Genomic DNA, 21420 nt, shown 5'->3' on the forward strand with positions numbered 1-21420 from the left:
TTGGGAAAACTCAACCCTAAACATATTCTAATTTTACTTTAATGATTGTTCATAGAACAATTGGTTGAAATCAACTTAAATCGAATTTGTATTGGTACCATGACACAAAATTTGTATTGGTAGCTTGTCAGCTGCATGTATAGGATTAGAGTTTATATTTTTGACTAGGAATGAGAATATATGTGAGTTTTCATTTTGATATTGTACATTTATTTTCAGTTTTATTGGTTGGCTAATGTTTGTATTTTATTTATTCTGCCTTTTTCCTGTGGTACTTACCTTTAGTTTTCATGTAAAGACCCTCTGTTACCATGGAATGCAAACTGTCGTTTAATACTGGTTGCTTTTTGGAGCTAAGGATTTCGACATCTTTTTTTTGGTGAAGATCCTGTTCTACAAACAATTTCTCAAGTTCTGGAGCGGATGAACTGTTTTTCATATGATGATGTGATATTTTTTCTTGATATTCCATGATACATAGTGATGACCCAGAGTTGTGGGCTAGCAAGCTGCCATGTAGTGGTAAAGCAAGTTCAGAAGAAATTGATGGAGAATTATGTTTTATCTGCAGGCAAAAAATAAATATACAAATAAATTTGAGCATTCTGAATTATCCTTTGATCCAAGATTGCTGCAGGGCTTGGTAAAAGTAGGGTGCCTGACAAAGTGAAGGTGTCCCGATTTTCTGCAGTGTGGTATGACTTCTTGCTCTGTGTATGCAGTGAGAGGTGTAAAATTATAAGACGTTGTGTCCTTAACAAAGTTGCGTTCTCATCAACTAGCAGATTACAGTTTTATCTGCCAATGCAAGCTTTTAATATAATAAATCCAGGATGCTTTAGAAATAAAAAGCAGGTACTTTCTTCTTACTCTAGTGTGTTGCATGCCAAATGTCTGTTTAGTAAACCACAGGTTAAAAGGGTCACCCCTGCATCCAGTGATTGGCTGAGCAAGCTTTTTCTGTGGGGACAATACATGAAAGAACGTAGAGTAACAGAGACCATGCTCCATTGGAATGGCAGCAAAGGTAGACCAGTGCACATCAGTATGCCTGCTTTTTATTTTTAAAGCACTCAGAGAATTATAGAAAACTTTGTGTCAGCAGAATAACCCTTTAAAAACAGCTTTGTCCTCCTCTGGAAGATAAACATTATACAAACAGATGTGTCCTCCTTTTGTTGGGCTGCATAATACACAAAAATATTTTTACATGGCTGATAAGAAACAACAATATCCTGTATGAAGAAAAGTTCAAGTTCTTGTTGATTCGGTGTCTATTGGGATGCACTGGTAAAAAATACCTTTTACCAGTTTACCATTTAATGAGAAAAAATAGTTGCATCTATTCTCCAATTTTGATTCCATGGACCAGTGCCAAAAAAACAAAACAGGTGAATTGATTTATTTACTTCAAATCAAAGGCTCCACTCTGCCATTCAAATACCATATAGAATTAGCTCCTGCTGTCTTCTATCCACCATCTACTGTCAGCACAAACTGTCTCATCATTTTGGTCGAACAAAGGTTATCCTATCTCTCAGCCAGCCTGGAACAGTCTCTCTCTGTCACTAAGCACCACCTTACACACAGTGGTCCATCCAATTGGCCTAACCTTTTCAGACCCTGATGAACTCTGTTACAATTAGCAGAAACTATCCTGTTATACTTTCTTCTCCTTTCTATTAATTTGTTTGAGACAGCAGATCTATTTCTCTGATAAGCTGGTTATGACTGCTCAGTATTAGCCTTATTTCAAACTGGAGTTCCTCATAGGTTAGCCTATGTTAAAGCTCACAGGTTTCTGAAGTGTAATGCACTATACACTATAGTACACTATACACTAGTATACTCTCAATGCATGTGTTTTAATTGTTCTTTTCTAAAGCCATATTTTAGTCTAGTTGTTTTTTTTTTTGTATTTTTAGTTCTTTTTTATTTTTGGTTTTTACTGTGTAGTCTTTGAAGTTGCTACTGTTCAATCAGCTAAAACATTATTTGATATTGCTGAGAATGTCTGACATTCAAAAAAATTGACAATTGTTGAGATACATTTCAGATATTTTATTTGTTGTATAAGGCATGCAAATGTGCTCCAGGGGACACCTGGGGTGGGCTCCCTACTGATGGTTATTTTGCTGCACAGTATGTCCAATGTAAAGGGGTCTGCATGTACTGCAGGACACCAAAGATAATAAAATGCAAGGTAGCATCATACATAAACACCATGGTTTAACTCCCTAACAGCCTTTTTTTTTTTTTTTATAAAAGAACTAAGATCTTAAGACTCATATTGATGTTATGCTTATAAACTTAATTTAAGTCTTTAAAGGATATGACAATGTTGCAGAGACATCTAGATGGCAAGAAGTCTAATTGGTATAACACAATAAATCATAACATTTTTCAGAGCTGCACTTACAAAAGGAGGCGTCTCTGCTGCTAGATCAGAGTCATCATGTTCGCTTTCACTCCAGCAATCTAAAAAGAATCAAAAGAACATAAAAAAAAACATCCAAATACTGCTGCTGCTTTCTGCTATATCTGCACTGGGTTCGTTACCTAGTACAGTGTTATATAACTACATTACATGCAGAAATAAGATGAGAGATTGCAAAGCTTGGAAGCCTTTAAATATATGCAATATATTATATGTCAAATGCTGTTGCAATTATTTGCTATATGCCATTCCTTCTACCTGTACTTTACATGTTTTACATGTTTTTATTTAATAAGTTTCACAGCAATAATTAATGGATATAGCCAACTGCCCATTTCCTTGCTTTGCTGAAATAAGAGAGATCTGCTAAACACCCAGCAAAATAGACAATCCACCTGCTGAGACTCCTGGAATGCAGCATACATATACTTTAAAAAGACATAATCAATGGTGCAAACTAACACTGCAAAGTGCAATGTGCCTATACATGGTCTTACTCTACTCACAAACACCCCTCCTTTCCAAAAGAAAAGAAAAAAACAAGTACATATCCTAAACCTCAAGTTTTGTCATTCATCTTTGTCACCTGAAAACAATCATACATTTTAAATGCAATGAAAACAGAAATCAGGATGTAACTACAGCATATGCAAAATGATCTTCGCTTTACCCATTACACACTGTTACCTTCGTCTTTCTTATCTTTCATTGGATGAGTGATAACAGCGAGGCCCAGTTTGTTTAGCCATCTGAAATACAAGGTAAGAAATGCATGTCTTTCTAATCTACAAGTAAATTTACAACATTATCAAATGTTATTTTACCTGCCGGAATCAGAATAGTGCAGCTTTTCTATTGTTGTGTGAAAGTACTTGTCACCTGTATTTTCAATATTAAACAACATGCACTATACAGTAGGTAACATTCTAAACATGCCTGTGCTACATCCATGAGTATAACGTTTGCCTCAAAGTCAGGATCGCATGCTAAGCTAGTGGGCTGTTTTATCCTGCTGTCATATCATGCGTGATCAGTTGTATTTCACAACTTTGAATAGTTGAAGGCTATGTTAACACATTTCCCTGAAAGCAAAGTGCTGGCAGAACATGCTGGAGCTAGGACCGCTCGAAAATGTGCCAGCTCAAAGATGGCAATACATTTCTGTGAAGACTCCGCAGAGAGAATAGACACGTTTATTCCTTCTGTGAACTCCAGAAACAGGATTTCTGCAACAGAAACATCTGCTGCAGAAATTTCAATCAATGGGACTCTGATGCTGAATGTCCGTGCGGAATTCTTATGCAGAGTTTCCATCGTCTGAACTTAGTGTCATCTGGTTAGGAAAAACATTTATATAACAGCTTTTAAAATTATATATGTATAATACAGTGGTGAATGTCTCCTATTCACAAATGTTTTGGTATTTATGTTTAAATGAATCATGGGATGTTTTATTGTTCCTGGTGTTGGGTATGCCTTCACAACGGTCAACATTGAAAATGCTAGTGATAGTTTAAATAAAAAAAAATATTTATAAACATATCTTCTATCTATCTGTCACATACTTATCTGCCTCTTGTGGCTCATGTCACCTCGGTCACTTGCCATTCTTATCAGCATTGTGGCACTGAGCAGCAGCATACCCGCTTCTCCATGCCCACCAGCCTCACTGTCAGGAGGACGGGTTGGCCAATCAGTGCTTTGGGACACAGAGTCATTTAAGGCCATGCTCGCCATTCAATGCATTTGCACTGCGGGCCATTTAAATAAGGGGCCATTTTTGTTTGCTCTCTGACATCTTAATCTCTGACCCTCTGCATACCTTATTACCATTTTGTTAAATTAACTAATTCTGTTGCTGCGTGACCTCCAGGTACTGATCTGGCTAGTTGACTTTGCTTACCCTTTGTTTTAGTCACAGTTCTTCATGTCACTTAACATGGCAAGGGACTGTCTTCATGGTTAGGAGTCACCCTTATACGGACAACGGTTCCAGCACAGATGAGTGCTTTACAGCTCTCCCCTGTTATTACAATATACAGTATATCTATCCAACCATGTACATGTATAACAATAATCTAAATTAATTGTGGTAATGAATAATACAAGTTGGCAATGGCTTGAAAAGCGTGACCTTGTTTAAATCCAGCTGTAGATATATAAAAAGTTACTATAGAAACCAAAAAAGCATCCTCAGATAGGTTGGATGGCAGCCACCTAATAATGGAAGGTCACTGAAAATTGTTGGGTTCTACGTGATGTGTGGAGCTCATGTTATTCACACTTTTGAAGGTTTTCTAAGATTGGTTTATCTAAAGGAGTAGCTCCCTCACAACAAAAACCAGAGCATTTCCATGGTGACTGTGGCTTTGTCTCATGTAGTTATGCTGCAAAGCTTACTTGACATAGAAATAAGCTGTTATATGTTCGTGTTACCCATGACGAATCAATAGTATAATATGAAACGATGATAACTTGTTTAGGATAAGGTGAATAGCAGTTATTTCTGGCATTATTTTATAGCACTACATAACGGGTATTATTGTATTTCTGCATCTGTATTGTCACCAGTATTATTTTATGGTAGCACGCTTTACTCCCCAGCTCACAGCGATCTCCATCCAACTTTTCCTGGGGACACAGTATGAAGATCACTACAAGCTTGGGAGTAAAGCCTGCTTCCGTACACTTCACCGCAATTGTTCTCGGGATTGATGGGGGTCTCAGAACTTTTTAAATCGTTGCTACACTTTAGGGGGATTTTACTTGCAATTAATGAATACAAAGCCAGAAATGGATTGGAAAAGATGCGATGCCTCAATCTTACCTTTAAAGATGTCCCCTATTTATAATCTGTTTCTGACTTTGTATTCTATACTTGCAATTAAATACCTAAACATGTGAACACGGCCTAAAAAAAAGCTCTAAAAAAATAAAAATAGAGGCTCTGATTATACAAAAAGGTAAGTATCTAGTGATCTAGTAGACTCATCAGCATGAAAACTTCAACCCATGGAGTACATCACTCCACCTATCCATGAGACAAACTGTAGAGCAAGTTAATAAAAAACATATTTTTGTGGATAAAAAATGGATAGTAAATATAGTTTAACCTCAGAATCATACACGGAGTTCTTCAGAAGTGGAAAGCAGATTTAGTGCATTTGTCTGAGACTATGCATTTAGGTAAATCATTAAAAATAGAAAATGTTGCACCAGATTTGCTGAAGAAATTAGATTATGCGAATGAATGATCATGTGAAGCTCAGATATTTACAAATGTTTAGCAAAACCTTAAAGGAGAACTCTGGAATATAAAAATTGTCCCCATACTGCCGGCAGTAAAAAAAATGAAGATGTACATACCTTCCTCCACTCCCCCGGGGCCTTCGGTAACCGTCTCTGGTCTCCGCTGGGATCCTCTTCCTGGTTGCCGGTGGTTGGAGAATCGTACTGCGCTCAGCCAATCACCAGCCGCAGCAAAGTCAGACTCGGCCGGCGATAGGCTGAGCGGCAGTGTGAGAACTCTTCAGGACACAAAATTCTTCACTACACCGGCACCTGCTGCCGGGGCCGAAAATGTCAAACTGCCGCTGAGCCTATCGCAGGCCGAGTCGGGACTTCACTGTGGCCGGTGATTGGCTGAGCGCAGTAAGACTCTCCAACCATCGGCAACCAAGAAGAGGATCGTGGCGCAGAACGGAGCCGGTTACCGGAGGCCATGGGGGAGCGGAGGAAGGTATGTACATCTTTATTTTTTTTACTGCCGGCACTATGGGGGACAATTTTGATACGGTATTCCGGAGTTCTCCTTTAATGATTGAATAATTCGGGGAGTAAGATTAGCAATACAAGGATAAATTGACAAAGAAAAGGACAATTTTATTCAGAGTAGTTGATTTAATTGAGCAGTCATGGAAAAAAAAAACTTTTTAAATATGTTGTAGAGACATATTAAAAGTTTTTATCGATCAGGGTCTGAACAGTCCAATCCCTACCGATCATAAGAACAAAGGAAAAGTGTGTGCCTAGTGCATTCTCTCTCTCGTCTCTGTGTTGCGTAACCAAGATGGACTAAAAGTTTATAGTGCTGCTCTGGTCTTAGGCACAGAGTTAGGAGAAGTGTGTGTCTGTGTGCTTCTTCCCCTGCTTGTTCTCGTGATTGGTCAAGGTTTGAACACTTAGATCCTAACTGACATGAATTTTTCAAATATCCCTAGCGTATGTCGAAAGATTTCTGTATTGACAGGTACTCTTTAGAGAAAGTACTTCCAAAGTTTACTTTAACATTATCCCTGTCTTCTGTAAAGACAAGACAGGATTTAGTTGACCAAGATACAGCGGCATAGCTGGCACATATACTATTGGATGTCCAACAATGGTTGCAGCATGTATGTGGAGGGAGAGCAGCCCTATTAGTGCTGGATTCATTGACTGGAAACTAGAGAAAATGTACACATAATTGATAAAATACAGATAATCACTTACTTATTCATCTCTTCTCTATTTTCAGCAGCAAAATAAAAAGCTTTGGTCTTCGGATGACTTATCTTCAAAGCACTTTGAAAAAAGCAAAGGATAAATGTAAATATCAATTTGCCAGCCACAGATTTATCCACAAAGTTCTGCAATCTAGGGATCTGATTTTATTATTGCTCTTGGATTTTTTTTTTATTTAAATGCTGCTGAAGATTTACTAATACTGTCTAAAACTAAGGCTCCATTCACACAGTCTTGTGGACCTAGTTTTGGGGTTCAAAACTAGCCTTTTCTTTTCCCGTTGAATCGAACTGTAGGTTCACATTTAGTTGAATGTTGTGGCCATAATAATAACAGCAGGAAATTAAAACTGGAGGGAGGAAAAATGTCCCCCAAATGAATGTATTGCACCACGTCTGCACAGCCAGTGCTCCACTGATTAAAGGGGTACTCCAGTGAAAACCTTTTTTTTTTTTTTTAAATCAACTGGTGCCAGAAAGTTAAACAGATTTGTAAATTACTTCTATTAAAAATCTTAATTCTTCCAGTACTTATCAGCTGATCAGCTGCTGTATGCCCCACAGGAAGTTATTTTATTTTTAAATTTCTTTTCTGTCCGACCACAGTGCTCTCTGTCTCTGTCTGACTCAGGAACTGTCAAGAGTAGGAGCAAATCCCCATAGCAAACCTATCCTGCTTGGACAGTTCCTGAGACAGACAGAGGTGTCAGCAGAGAGCACTGTTGTAAGACAGAAAATACATTTAAAAAGAAAAGAACTTCCTCTGGAGCATACAGCAGCTGGAAGAATAAAGATATTTAAATGGAAGTAATTTACAAATTTGTTTAATGTTCTGGCACCAGTGCATTAAAAAAATGTTTTTGGGAGTACCCTTTTAATTGCAGAGCACAGAGTTTGGCATTGATTGGAAGCCCCATAGAGAGTTAATTTGCTCCATTCATTTAGGAGACTTTTTTTTGTTCTTGTGGTGAGTATTCAAGCATTCGGATAACCACCATTCAGCTTGTCAACCTACAGATAGGGGACAACTTTGCTATTTTAGAATACCTCTTTGGGTGCAGGGCATTAATACCAAGTCCCAAATTTTTAACAAGGCCTCTGCAAAATGAAAGAAGCAATCTGATTGGTTGCTATGGACAACGTTTCTACTGCACAGGTATTGATAAATCTCCCCCTGTGTGAATATAGCCTTGGACCGTTAAAAATTAGACTAACTAGACTAAAAATGCACCAGATTTTTTGACAGTGGCTCTGGCTGTTAGATAAATCTGATATCTGGTATCTTTATAAAACAAAAATAGAGAAAAAGGAAACACAGCCGCACATCCACAATTTGTATTTTGATCTACTTGCTTCTTAGCATAAATTCAAACACTAACAGGTTGTTGTTATACAATTTGATCAAAAAGTACAAGCCCACTTGCCACGTCAAGGCCACTTATTTAGAGTGGGTCCCTAACAAAAAATAGTCGTAGCGCCGGGCGGCAGCCACAACCACCAAACCATGCCCACAAGGGGAGTGACCAAGTGGCCAGGCAGCCCAACCAAGCCTTCGGCTCCGAGCCACAACACCCCACAGACAATGCATCACAGTAACAATGACCGCCGCAATGCAACCACACCAATGTGAGTACCTACCAAGTGCTCCCTGACAGAGGGCTGGGAGCATGCAAGGAGACCCATATGCAGTCTCCTGCTATTTAAAAATGCCTGGGCCAAATGGGTGGAGCAGAGTGCTGTCTATGAAAGAGGGGACAGACAACAACTGTAAAACAAAAATAGAGAAAATGAAACATAGCCGCACATCCACAATTTGTGTTATGATCTACTTGCTTCTCAGCATAAATTTCTGTTGTACATTTGTAGTCTCTCCCTTCTTCCATGGCCAGCTCTCCACTCCACCCATTCGGCCCAGGCGCTTTTAATTAGCAGGAGACTGCATAAAGGTTTCCTTCTAACATTCTCCCAGCCCTCTGGTAGGGAGCGCATGGTAAGTGTTCACACTGGTGTGGTTCTCTGTGGCAGTTATTGTTTCTGTGGTGCTTTGTCTGTGGGGTGGTATGACCCAAAGCCAGGGGCTTGGTCGGGCAGCAGTGGGGCTGCCTGGCTACTGGGTCGTATACTAACAAACTGTTAGTTTTTTAAATTATGCTGAGAAGCAAGTAGATCAAAATACAAATGGTGGATGTGTGGCTATGTTTCTATATTTGTGTTGTACTGGTGTATCTTTAGTTTAAACAGTAAAGATTGACAATACCTACTATTTGTGCCTTCAAAAATATGCAGGAATATTGTTTCTTTTTTTTTTCTTTAATGTTTATGTATGATAGGTTAGGCCTCGTCTCCCTGCTGTGGCTAAGTAAAAAAAAAAAGAGGTTTGACTGCAACCTACAAGAGGCTGTGACTACAACCAAACAGTCACAAGAAATCTCGGATTTGCTTAGCCTCAATGCAGCATGACTCACACAGGGCATCACAGCAATCTTTTTGGTTGTACATTCACTGTCACGGCCAAAATTATTGTATGGCCCCAGCCTAACACATGCATTTGTGTAATCCATTTTTTCTTTCTCAAAAGTGAAAAGTCAGATGAAGTGCATGTGCTGCTGCTGCTCATGCTATTTTCTCTGTTGGCACTTAGGCTTGTGTATGGCCAACAATCCTACAATTCAACGTTTTACACAACAGATTGAGGAAAAAGAACAAACCATACAAGACCTACAAATCAAGCCATGTGATATATAATGGAGGGGTAATGAATGTGGAGGTTCTGGATGTGGAGTAGTAAGAGGGTCTTGACAATAAGTGCTAGGGGGTACCTCGCTTAAGCAATGCGCCTGAGGTCACCCGAGTACTGTGTGTTCTGCGGGCGCTGTGGGGCACTCCTCTGTGAGAGGGGGGAGTGTCCGGGTGCCGGGATCAGCCGCAGAGCCCATGTGGTCAGGAAAACTAAGTGCTGGCACTGTGGGAGGAGCTGGTGTGCGCCAGGAGGGGTGGGCCCAGACTCCGGAAGTGACCTCAGCCATGGTGAAGGACCGTCAGCATCGACCCTGGCAGCTAAGCAAGCAAAGAAGAGTTTAACAAAACCAGCAGTACTATAAGTACCAGCCAGCCCAAAATCTGTCAGGACAAGAGTGCAGGATGTGAGAATGACGGGTGTATTAGTGTTGTGGATGAGAGGTGTGTATGTGGGAGTGTCAGTTGAGTGAATGATGGTGGGAGTAGCAGTTGTATGAATGGGAAGTCTGGATGGGAAGAAAGATTATGTGAGTAGCGTTGTATATGGTGGTCCTGGGTCTGGTCCGGCTGCCCCCGGTAGTGACTGCTCCTAGGAGCTATGCTAATGTCGCTACCAGGGGTTCAGGGGGGTCCCCATCTCTGTCCGGCTCTGGGGGCCATTTGTAACAGCACCTCCTGGAGGCTGTATGCAGGGGTGACAGGTCAATCCAGGTAGCGGGGAGGGGTGAGGTCGACCTGTCTTTATGGATAGAGAGGCACGGTTTGGGGGCTTTCCGAGAGCGAAATGGGGAGGTGGTCTGGTCCCTCCCGACATCCGGGCAGGACAATAAACGTAGGAATGTGGTCCGTCTGATTTGGAGGGGCCAGGATGCATGCCCACCTCTAAAGTGGTTGAGCTCCTCCTCCAGATGGAATTCAGGGCGAGTTACATCTTTGCCCTGATTCACCCCTACGGTTCGTCCGAGTTTGACGTTTCATTCGGCCGGAGGGTCTTGAACTCTTCTGGTCGAATTACGAAGTGATGACGAACGAGCTCGGCTGGCAGAATTTCGCCGTCAGAACTTGATCAAGAAAGTGACCGTTTTGACCCGTAACAAGTCACTTTCTTGTTATGACATCATAACCTGTCTTGGACGGTATGGGGATGTGATGGACATTCCCAAGAAAAACCTGGATGAGCACGGGATCTGGTCCGGGGCCTGGATGTTTTCCGTCAAACTCAAACGTTCAGGGAGTATGGTTGCCCACATTCCGTCAGCTGCCTTTCTTGGACGTGATAGGATTCAGGTCTTCTACCAGGGGCAGCCTAAGGTATGTCACAGGTGTGGCAGCCTCACCCATTTTAGCACAGCCTGTACTGTGCAGGTCTGTGTGGTGGGGTGGGTCATCTGGCCGCATCCTGTAGACAGATCAGGTGCAACCTGTGTGGTGTCCTCAGACACCCTTTCATTCGTTGTCCTAGCGCCTTCGCCCATGCGGCGGCTGCCAGAAGAGAGTGGAGGCGCAGGCCCTCCCACTGGTCTCTTGCGGCTGAGCCGTATAGTGGGGTGGTGGTCCTTTTTACCGCTCCTGTTGAATGCTGACTGGTTATTGAATTAGAAATGGAGAGGTGCCTGATCTTAGATGTCTTCATGAAGGGACAAGAGCTCCAGATCATTAACATCTATGCCCCACAAACCAGGTGGGCCCGTAAGGATCTCTTTATGAAGATTAAGCCCTTTCTTTTTACGAGTCGGCAAGTGATATTTGGAGGGGACTTCAATAATGTCACGAAGTCCCAAGATAGGAGAGGTTTCAATAATCCGCTGACTTATGATTGTGTGGCCCTCAATAATATAGTTAGGGAAGCTCACCTAGAGGATGCCCACATCCGGAGCCCCTCAGGTCACGCGGGTTTCACCTTTCATCGAGTTAGATGCAGGTCTAGGTTAGACAGGTTTTATTTAATGGAGGAAGCAGTCTCTTCCGCAATGTCCGTGGTTGAGGTGGAGTTCTCCGATCACTGTATGATTTTGTTTTCCCTAAATGTTTCGGAGCCCCTCCCCCCCCCCCCCCCCCGATGGGTAAAGGTTATTGGAAGCTGAATTCGTCCATCCTGGAGGAAGCGGAAGTAAAACAGTCCTTTGACGATTTTCTTCAGAGTTAGATACCTTTACTTGACCTATGCAGAGTGGTGGGAGATATTCAAGAAGCGGGTTGCGGGGTTCTTCCGCCAGCTCTCGAGCCTCAGGTCCCTGAATAGGTTCTGTCTGTATCAGGGTCTGAGGAGGAAACTCGAACTTCTCGTCTCGACTGGAGGTAGCCGAGAGGATATCTCCAGAGTGAAGTCCTTGCTGATGAGGTGTCAGTACGACAGGAACGCATCTTTGATTTTTGAGAGGGATTAGGGATCTAGATCGAGACAAGATGTCAGTTTCCCTGGCTGAAACCATTCCTGAGCCAGGGGTAGACCCCTCTCTTGGTGCTTTGGCAGAAGAGATCAAGGAAGAGGAAGTGAGACTGGTGATCGAGGGGCTTGCCCCTAAGAAGTTGCCAGGTACGGATGGCTTAACATCCGAGTGGTACAGGAGCTTTAACAAGTCTTTAGCTCCCCTCTTGACTGAGGTATTCAATGAGTGTCTCTCCTCGGGCACTCATTGCCGAAGTCAATGAGGAGGTCAGCCCTGACTTTTCTCTCAAAGGGTAAAGATCCTAGCCGGGTTTGAGAATTGGAGGCCCATAGCTCTTCTCAATATGGACAGGAAGCTTCTGGCCAAAATACTGTTTAATCGACTGGTGAAGTTTGCACCCCAGCTCCTTTCAGAGGCACAGCACTGCACTGTTCCAGGCCGAAGCACCTTAAGTGCTGTCCTTAGTGTCAGGGAGGCAGTGGAGCGGAGTAGTGCAGGTCTCTGGAAGGGGTACTTGCTGTCCATGGATCAGGCCAAAGCATTTGATCGGGTGAACCATGAGTACCTCTGGTCCGTCCTCCTGAGATATGGCTTACTGAGTATTTTTGTTAATTGGCTTAAGATCTTGTATGCAGGGGCAGAGAGTTTCCCACTGGTGAACGGGTGGTCTGGCCGCTCTTTTGGAGTGTGGTCTGGAGTCCGTCAGGGTTGTCCTTTGAGCCCGCTGTTATATGTGTTCGCGATTGATCCCTTCCTTAGGAGGGTGAGTCGCTAACCATTGGCGGGAGTCGGGATGAGTCTGGCAGAGCTGGAGGCCATCCAGAGGGTGGTGGCGTACGCTGACGATGTAGCTATGTTCGTCTATGTTGGAGGTAGACCACTACTCGGAGACACCCTTCTAGGGCCCCAAGAGTCATCAAAAGTCTTAGGCATCACATTCGGCCAGGATGATTGTCCCACCAAAAACTGGGATGGTAAGCTCCAGGATGCCACTCAGAGGGTGGACCAGTGGAAGGGTGGGTCTTTGACTCTCAAGGAAAGGGTACACCTGATCAAATCGTACCTGCTCCACTTGTTTATCTATCTGGGCAGTGTATGTATCTTGCCAGAGGCTAACTACTCTAAGATGAGGCTTACTACTCGAGGATCTACAGCCTGTTTTTCCAACTGTTATGGGGGAACAGGTTGAACCTAGTCAAGAGGGAGGTTACGTACCGCACGAGGAGATTAGGTGGTTTATCTATGGTAAACCCGGTGGTGTTCTTAACAAACACCTTCTTGAAAGCTAACATCTCAAACCTCTGGAAAGAGAGGGCTCCTCCGTGGGTAATCTCCTGCAAGGAATGGTTTCGGCATTTCTTCCAGGAATGGGAGAGAGGAGGGCGAGTGAAGGACCTCCGTACACCCCATGGATATCTTCCGGCTTATGCTAACCCGACTCTGAAGGTGATACTTCGGTGGGGTCTGGGAGTGTGGGAGATCAGGACCCAGTCAAGGCAGTTCCTTGACAAATGGGTTCTGTTGACCCACTTCCAGAGGCCTCTGGCGCTCAGGGACTGCCCAGGTCGGGATCTGAGGGTGGGGTTGTATCTTTTGAACATGAAATGGATCCAAAGGATCCCCCAGAAGTTTTGGGACTTGGCCGGGCGCTGCTTTCAGGGGAAGCTATATGTAAGGAACAACCTGAAGTACAGGAACTCTGATAACCGGGGAGGTCCCCGAGAAGAGTGTGGGGATATGCTGGAAAGCATGGACCACTTCCTGCTACATTGTCCGTTTTAATATAGGGGTTTACAACAGGGTGGGTGCTTCCATCGGCTGGAGTAAACTTGCCAGCCTTACTTATCCCGAGTGGGCTTATGGGGCATTCAGGACCCTGGGTGGCCGAGACAGGGGCACTTTATTTTTGGTTGGTCTAGTGGTTAGATACTACACGTGGAACGCACAGTGTTTAGTGTTGACCCAACAGAAAATCCTCTCTGAGGTGGAGGTTTGTAGGAATATCACCGGTGAACTCGGGAAGATCAGGTCTTTGAAGTATGGCAGTAGGGCTTCTCTCCTGTGGAGAGGTTTTTCTTTTGATGTGCCCCAAGTACTAGGCCCTTAAGGTAAAGTACCTTAATTTTGGCCAGGGATAGTGCATATATGTTAGGGTAAGTATAGGGTCAGATTCATGAAGGGATAGCAATAGGTCGAGAGGTTGATAGGGAAAGGAATTTAAATGTAATGTTATCAGGATTGCCATCTCTCTTCCTGGTGGGGGGCTATGCATGTCACCTTTAGCCTTTTGTTTTGTTTTCTGTGGATAGACTGTAAAGGGCTTGCAGACAACCAAACTTGGGCTTTGTAGGGTTGTGTACTGTATTGTTGATATTGTTATGTTGGGGTGAGTATGTATATATTGTTCTGCATTGTTCTGTATATATATTGTAATGTTTGATTAGGTGGGTAGGGGTGTATTTTAGGTTGGGTGGGGGTATTTGGGGGGGGGAGGTGGTCTGGTATGGGGTCAGTTATGGACAAAACGTGGAAAAACAAAATGTTCTATGGACTATGACCCATGTCCAGAGGGGGTGGTGGGCGATGGGATAGATCAGTATAGGTTGTAATTCTGTTATCTTTGTGTGTGTTTTTTCTCCACATTATATGTATATTTTAGGTTCTTATGTATAAGTATTTATGTATAGGTATTTTGGTAGTATTGGAGTATTTTGTACATTGTTATGATTATTTTGGGAGAGGAAGGCAGTCGGACCAGTTTTCAGTTTGATGAAACGTGATGTGCTATGGTATTTATTTATTTATTTATTTATTGTTAATGTCCTAGTGTAGATTGTTTTTCTCCAAGTTGGAATTATTTTAAGTTAAGGCAGTTAGCCATATTTTACTTTTGTTATTGGAGAAAAAAAAAAAAAAAAAGAGAGAAAAAAAGAAATAAAAAATACAAGTTGGATTATTTTTAGTTAAGGCAGTTAGCCATGTGTTTCTTTTGTTATCTTAGAGAAGGGTTAGAAAAAGAAAAAAAAAGTGTGAGGTTATGTTTCCAAGTTTGAAATTTTTTTTTGTTTTGTTTAGATTTTTGTTATGGTGAGGGAAGGTTTATTTATGTTTATAAGGAATGTGTGTGTGTGTGTGTGTGTGTGTGTGTGTGTGTGTGTTTTGGATGTTATAGGTAGGTCATTATTTTAAGATTACCTGGGCTGGCCTGTTAGAAAAAAAATAGTTATTTTGAGACAGAAAGTCTGTATGTTCAGTTTTGCTCATTTTTGTTACAGTCAATTGGACTTGGTTTGTGTTCTGTAAGTTTTTTTTTACATTTTATAATAAGAGTTTGTGTGTGAGATGAGCTATGATTGGCTAAGGCTGCACAGACCCCTCAGCATTCCAGACTGCATTTCCTGATTTTGGACTTCTGCCAGGCCAGCAGGAGTCCAAAGTCTGTGCAAGAGATGGGAGGAAAAGTGCTCTGGACAAGTAGGGAGACACTTAGTGGCAGCTTTATCAAACACAAATAAAACATATAATTTTTTTTTTAAACAAAGTACATTAAAAAGATTTCTTATTTACCATAAGGAGTGCAATAGCAAAAAAATAGTTTTAATTATAGTGCCCATTTAAGGCTGGGTGCTGTTTTTTTTTTTTTATTAAACTGGCTCTAACCTGTGGTAAATTTTTTTTAAAGATACCAATTTTTTTTACATTTTATTAATAACAATGTATATGCTTCCACAACATTAAAGGGGTTATCCACCATAAGGTGATTTAAGTACATACATCCCAGGCTATATTTTTGGTGAACTGGGTATTTCCTGTTGGAGTTCGGTCTCTTAAACTACACATTCTATAGTTCCATGCTTGTGTGAAGTTACATTCCTCCCTCTCACACCCATCAGCTACCCCACCCATTGCAGCACAAATAAGCTCAAAAGATCCCACCCAGCGGTCGCTCCATCCATTGAAGCAGGACGGGCTCTCTTAGCACAACTGACTAGTGAGGTCATGTCTCGACACACTGCAACCTGGGAAATCCCTAGACCGGAGTAATTTTGTATGCTGTTAAAAATAAATGTTGGGGCCGAAAATCGCATAAGAATTGCGAGACCACAGTCACACGCAGGTACAGACACTATATTATGACTACACTAGCTTTACAGTTCCTGTCAAATTAACTATATTCCTGGAATACCCCTTTAAGCTACATGCAGGTATGTTATGTACATGCACATTTATCATAGACTTTAAGGTACATGTGCTTTTATTGAGGTAGTAAGTTATCTGAGGGAAAGGTCTGTAAACATGGGGCACAATGTGTTTTTTGGTGAAACATTTTATCTGTTATTAGTTGATTACCATTGTGTGCATTCAGCTCTATTCATTTATTTTTCTAAGTTGTTATGCTTTGCTCTGGTGACAAGAACAGTGATCCCGATCCTCTCGACATCCTAGTCTTAGATACAGTCATGGCCGTAAATGTTGGCACCCCTGAAATATTTCTAGAAAATGAAGTATTTCTCCCAGAAAAGGATTGCAGTAACACATGTTTTGCTATACACATGTTTATTCCCTTTGTGTGTATTGGAACTAAACCAAAAAAAGAGAGGAAAAAAAAAAGGAAATTGGACATAATGTCACACAAAACTCAAAAAATGCGCTGGAGAAAATGATTTGCACCCTTTCAAAATTGTGGAAAAATAAGATTGTTTCAAGCATACAATGCTCTTTTAAACTCACCTGGGGCAAGTAACAGGCGAGGGCAATATAAAAATCAATATAGAAAGTAGGGATCGACCGATTATCGGTTTGGCCGATATTATCGCCTGATAATCACGATTTTGGGCATTATCGGTATCTGCAATTACCTTGCCGATAATGCCCCCCACCGCACCGCAACCGCACCCCTCCCCCCCCTGACCCGCCGCACCGCGTTGCACCCCCCATCGCACCGCCCTGGCCCCATTACTCTCCCATCCCCGGTTTTATAATTACCTGTTCCCGGGGCCCACGCTACTTCTGGCTCCTGCTGCGTCCTGCGTTACGCTGTGCGCAATGACAAGTGACGTGCGCGACGTGACGTCACCGTCAGTGCGCACAGTGACAGCTCAGGAGGACGCCACCGGAGCCAGATGTAGAGTGGACCCGGGAACAGGTAATTATAAAACCGGGGATGGGGGAGGCAATGGGGTCGGTGCGGTGGGGGGTGCGACGCAGGGGACGCGGCGGGTCGGGGGGGGGGGGCGGTCGCGGTGCGGCAGGTCGGGGGGGCGGTCGCGGTGATAGGACTCAGGACCCCCGGACAGGCAGGGGGAGAGAAGCGGGTGGCGGCCTATGGCACCGCAAAAGCCACTGCAGTGCATTGATTTAAAGAGCCCGCTTTAAATCAATGATCTGCAGCGGTGTCGCGGGGGGATAAATAGCCTATAAATTATACCGGAATATCGGTATAAGTTATCGGCTATCGGCCCTAACCTCCACCGATTATCTGTATCGGCCCTACAAAAACGATATCGATCGATCCCTAATAAAAAGAAGATAAAAAGGAGAGAAGTTCACTTAGTCTTTGCATTGTGTGTCTGTGTGTGCTAAGTATGGACAACAGAAAGAGAAGAGAACTGTCTGAGGACTTGAGAACCATAATTGTAGAAAAATATCAACAATCTCAAGGTTACAGGTCCATCTCCAGAGATCTAGATTTTCCTTTGACCACAGTGCGCAACATTATCAAGAAGTTTGCAACCCATGGGCGTGGACAGAAGAGACATTTTTTTTAAGAAAGGTGTCAACGCAGGATAGTCCGGATGGTGGATAAGCAGCCCCAAACAAGTTCCAAAGATATTCAAGCTGTCCTACAGGCTCATGGAGCATCAGTGTCAGCGTGAACTATCCGTCGACATTTAAATGAAATGAAACGCTATGGCAGGAGACCCAGGAGGACCCCACTGCTGACACAGAGACATAAAAAAGCAAGACTACATTTTGCCAAAATGAACTTGAGTAAGCCAAAATCCTTCTGGGAAAACGTCTTGTGGACAGATGAGACCAAGATAGAGCTTTTTGGTAAAACACATCATTATACTGTTTACCGAAAAGGCCTACAAAGAAAAGAACACAGTATCTACAGTGAAATATGGTGGAGGTTCAATTATGTTTTGGGGTTTCTTTGCTTCCTCTGTTCAAGAGACTGGACCTATGGGTGGAGGGTTAATTTCTACAAATATTTAATTACAATTGATCACTAGGTGATCACTGAAACACTGATTTACCATCCACTAATAATTGGAGTATCTAAAATATAACTTTTAATATGCCATACAAGTTAAAATTAAATGGGCATATCTCCAGCCAATATTCGTCTTTTGTACTGCACGTCACTGCATGCTTGTATTTATATATTGTTGTGGCTGCAGTCCACAAACATAGCTGGAGTGTCCACTAACAATTAAAACCTAACACACATCGCCCCCCCGGCCCCCGACGTTTCACCACAAGCAGTGGCTTTATCAAGGGCTAAAGGGTCAATGGCGTGTGATGGAGCTCTGTTTGGGTATTTATAACCTTCTATTCTAGTGATGTCATCTAAGGAAATGATCTCACATAATTCATTGGTGTTCAGCATGATTGACAGCCATTGATCCAATCACAGAATGCTATGTCATGAGGTCCAATTAATCAAACTTTATGTCAGAATGATGGACACGAATTGTGTCCAATTAATTCTCTGGTGTATCCTCTTACCTTTCCCATTGGCTAGATTATCCTCCACGTCATTGCGCAAACTCACTTGCGTGAACTGATAGATCTCCACGGCGCCCTCGCATCTCCGTGCGCCGGTGCTAGATCTTTGTTTACCTACTATCCGATTGGTTAAACTGTTGATGACGTAGCTGCTCAGTCTGAGCTGCGCGAGCTAACAGTGCATAGACCGGACTGTCTAATACCTGATTGGCTGAGCCAATTCAAAGACGTGATTGGCTGAAATATTCCAGTGACGTGTATGCGCATTTGAAACTGGTGGGGGTTCAGTACGTCCAACAAGGTTAAAGGGGTTCTCCGGTGCTTAGACATCTTATCCCCTATCCAAAGGATAGGGCATAAGATGGCTGATCGCGGGAGTCCCGCTGCTGGGGACCCCCGTGATCTTGCAAGCGGCACCCCGTTTGTAATCAGTCCCCGGAGCGTGTTCGCTCCGGGTCTGATTACCGGTGACCACAGGGCCGGCGGCGTGTGACGTCACGCCTCCGCCCCCATGTGACATCACGCTCCACCCCTCAATGCAAGCCTACGGGAGGGGGTGTGATAACTGTCATGCCCCCTCCCATAGGCTTGCATTGAGGGGCGGAGTGTGACGTCACACGCCGCCGGCCCTGTGGTCGACGGTAATCAGACCCGGAGCGAACACGCTCTGGGGACTGATTACAAACGGGGGGCTGTGTGCAAGATGACGGGGGTCCCCAGCGGCGGGACTCCCGCGATCAGGCATCTTATCCCCTATCCTTTGGATAGGGGATAAGATGTCTAAGTAGCGGAGAACCCCTTTAAGAACCACTGCTGTAGAGGCTGTATAAGTAAACTATGGAGAAAATGTTATTTGTAGGCCATAATAAATGCAAAGCCAGAATAAAACTGTTTTTGAAGGTGTCCATAGCTTTTAGTCCCAGGACAGTTTAATGGATTTGCAGTTGGTTGGAGGATGGATTCTGGAGGGTTGTTGTCAATGGTGTGTGTATTCTGAACAATCCTGGTAAAAATGGATATACCACTAGATTCTGTTCTTGGTTCTTCTTTTTATGTGACTATAGGTAACATAGAAGAAGCTTTGCTAGATAAGGTATTCCTGTTTGCTAAAGATACAATAGTGTGTAATATGGTTGATATTTCTCTAGCTATCTGTAATACAGAATACATATTTAGCTTTCTTGGATAATGATGAAAAACTAAGACTGCAGTCCAATCTGTGCCAATATAAAACAATGCACTTGGGGAGAATAAATATATTGACAGTTCTGTGTTTTTGGAGACTTCAGAAGAGAATGATTTAGGGGGTAGTGATTTTTGACAGCCTCATGAGTTTAGAGTGTGGCCAGAAGGTAGGGAATGTTTTTCTGCATAGCTAGAGGTATAACCAGGGCCGTTTGAAGGAATTTGGGGGCCCCAAGCAAAATAGACATGGAGGCCCCCCCCCCCCCCACGCAAAGCCTACAGGAACCACAGCATAGCCATACAGTTTAAGTTTACCCACAATTTATATAAATAAAAAAGGAGATTAACATTGCAATTTCCATGCACATTAAATGCAATAGCAGTATTTGCACTGTGCAAATACTGCTGTTGCATTTAATGTGCATGAAATTTGAACATTTTCAATAAATGAACATTTGCGAAAAACACCACTGTACCATGCAAATTGTGTGGTACAGTGGTGTTTTTTGCAAATGTTTAATGTATATTCGATACAATGTAGTACCCCCAGATTAACCCCCTCCCCACAGTAGGCAGGTAGTACCCCTAGATTAACCCCCTCCCCCCAGCAGGCAGGTAGTACCCCCAGATTAACCCCCGTAGGCATGTAGCACCCCCACATTAACCCCCTCCCCCCCAGTAGGCAGGTAGTACCCCTCGCACCCCAGGTGGGGGTTCATCTGGGGGTGCTACCTTCCTACTGGGGGGAAGAGGGGGTTAATCTGGGGTTACTACCTTCCTACAGGGTGGGGGAGTGGGGGTTAATCTGGGGGTACTACCTTCCTACTGGTTGGGAGGGGGTTAATCTGGGGGTTACTACCTATCTACTGGGGGGCCCCAGATTACCCCCTCCCCCCAGTAGGCAGGTAGTACCCCCAGATTAACCCCCCCCCCCAGTAGGCAGGTAGTACCCCTGTACCCCAGGAGGGGGTTAATCTGGGGGTGCTACCTTCCTACTGGGGGGGAGGGTGTTAATCTGGGGGTACTACCTTCTTACAGGGCGGGAGTGGAGGTTAATCTTGGGGTACTACCTTCCTACTGGTGGGGAGGGGGTTAATCTGGGGGTACTACCTACCTACTGGGGGGCCCCAGATTACCCCCCCCCAGTAGGCAGGTAGTACCCCAGATTAACCCCCTCCCCCCAGTAGGCCGCCAGTACCCCCAGATTAACCCCCCCCCCCAGTATGCAGGTAGTACCCCCTGTACCCCAGAGGGGGTTCATCTGGGGGTGTTACCTTCCTACTGGAGGGGAGGGGTTAATCTGGGGGTACTACCTGACTACTGGGGGGCCCAGATTAACTCCCTCCTCACCCAGTAGGAAGGTAGTACCCCAGATTAACCCCCCCCCCCAGTAGGCAGGTAGTACCCCCTGTACCACAGGAGGGGGTTCATCTGGGGG

General features: G+C 43.5%; 1 protein-coding gene across 4 annotated transcripts in view; it reads right to left on the reverse strand.

The window, feature by feature from the left end:
• Window positions 1-21420, reverse strand: part of IPCEF1 (interaction protein for cytohesin exchange factors 1) — a 217152-nt gene that overhangs the window by 10559 nt on the left and 185173 nt on the right. For all 4 annotated transcript variants that reach the window (XM_056567041.1, XM_056567039.1, XM_056567038.1 and 1 more), the window contains 4 exons: window positions 6926-6997; window positions 3125-3186; window positions 2420-2478; window positions 280-565 (listed from right to left, as the gene is read on the reverse strand). In XM_056567041.1, the coding sequence (XP_056423016.1) occupies window positions 280-565; window positions 2420-2478; window positions 3125-3186; window positions 6926-6997 (479 nt within the window). The remainder of the gene's footprint in view (window positions 1-279; window positions 566-2419; window positions 2479-3124; window positions 3187-6925; window positions 6998-21420) is intronic.

Source organism: Hyla sarda, chromosome 3 (assembly GCF_029499605.1).
Source record: "Hyla sarda isolate aHylSar1 chromosome 3, aHylSar1.hap1, whole genome shotgun sequence".
Lineage (NCBI taxonomy): Eukaryota > Metazoa > Chordata > Amphibia > Anura > Hylidae > Hyla > Hyla sarda.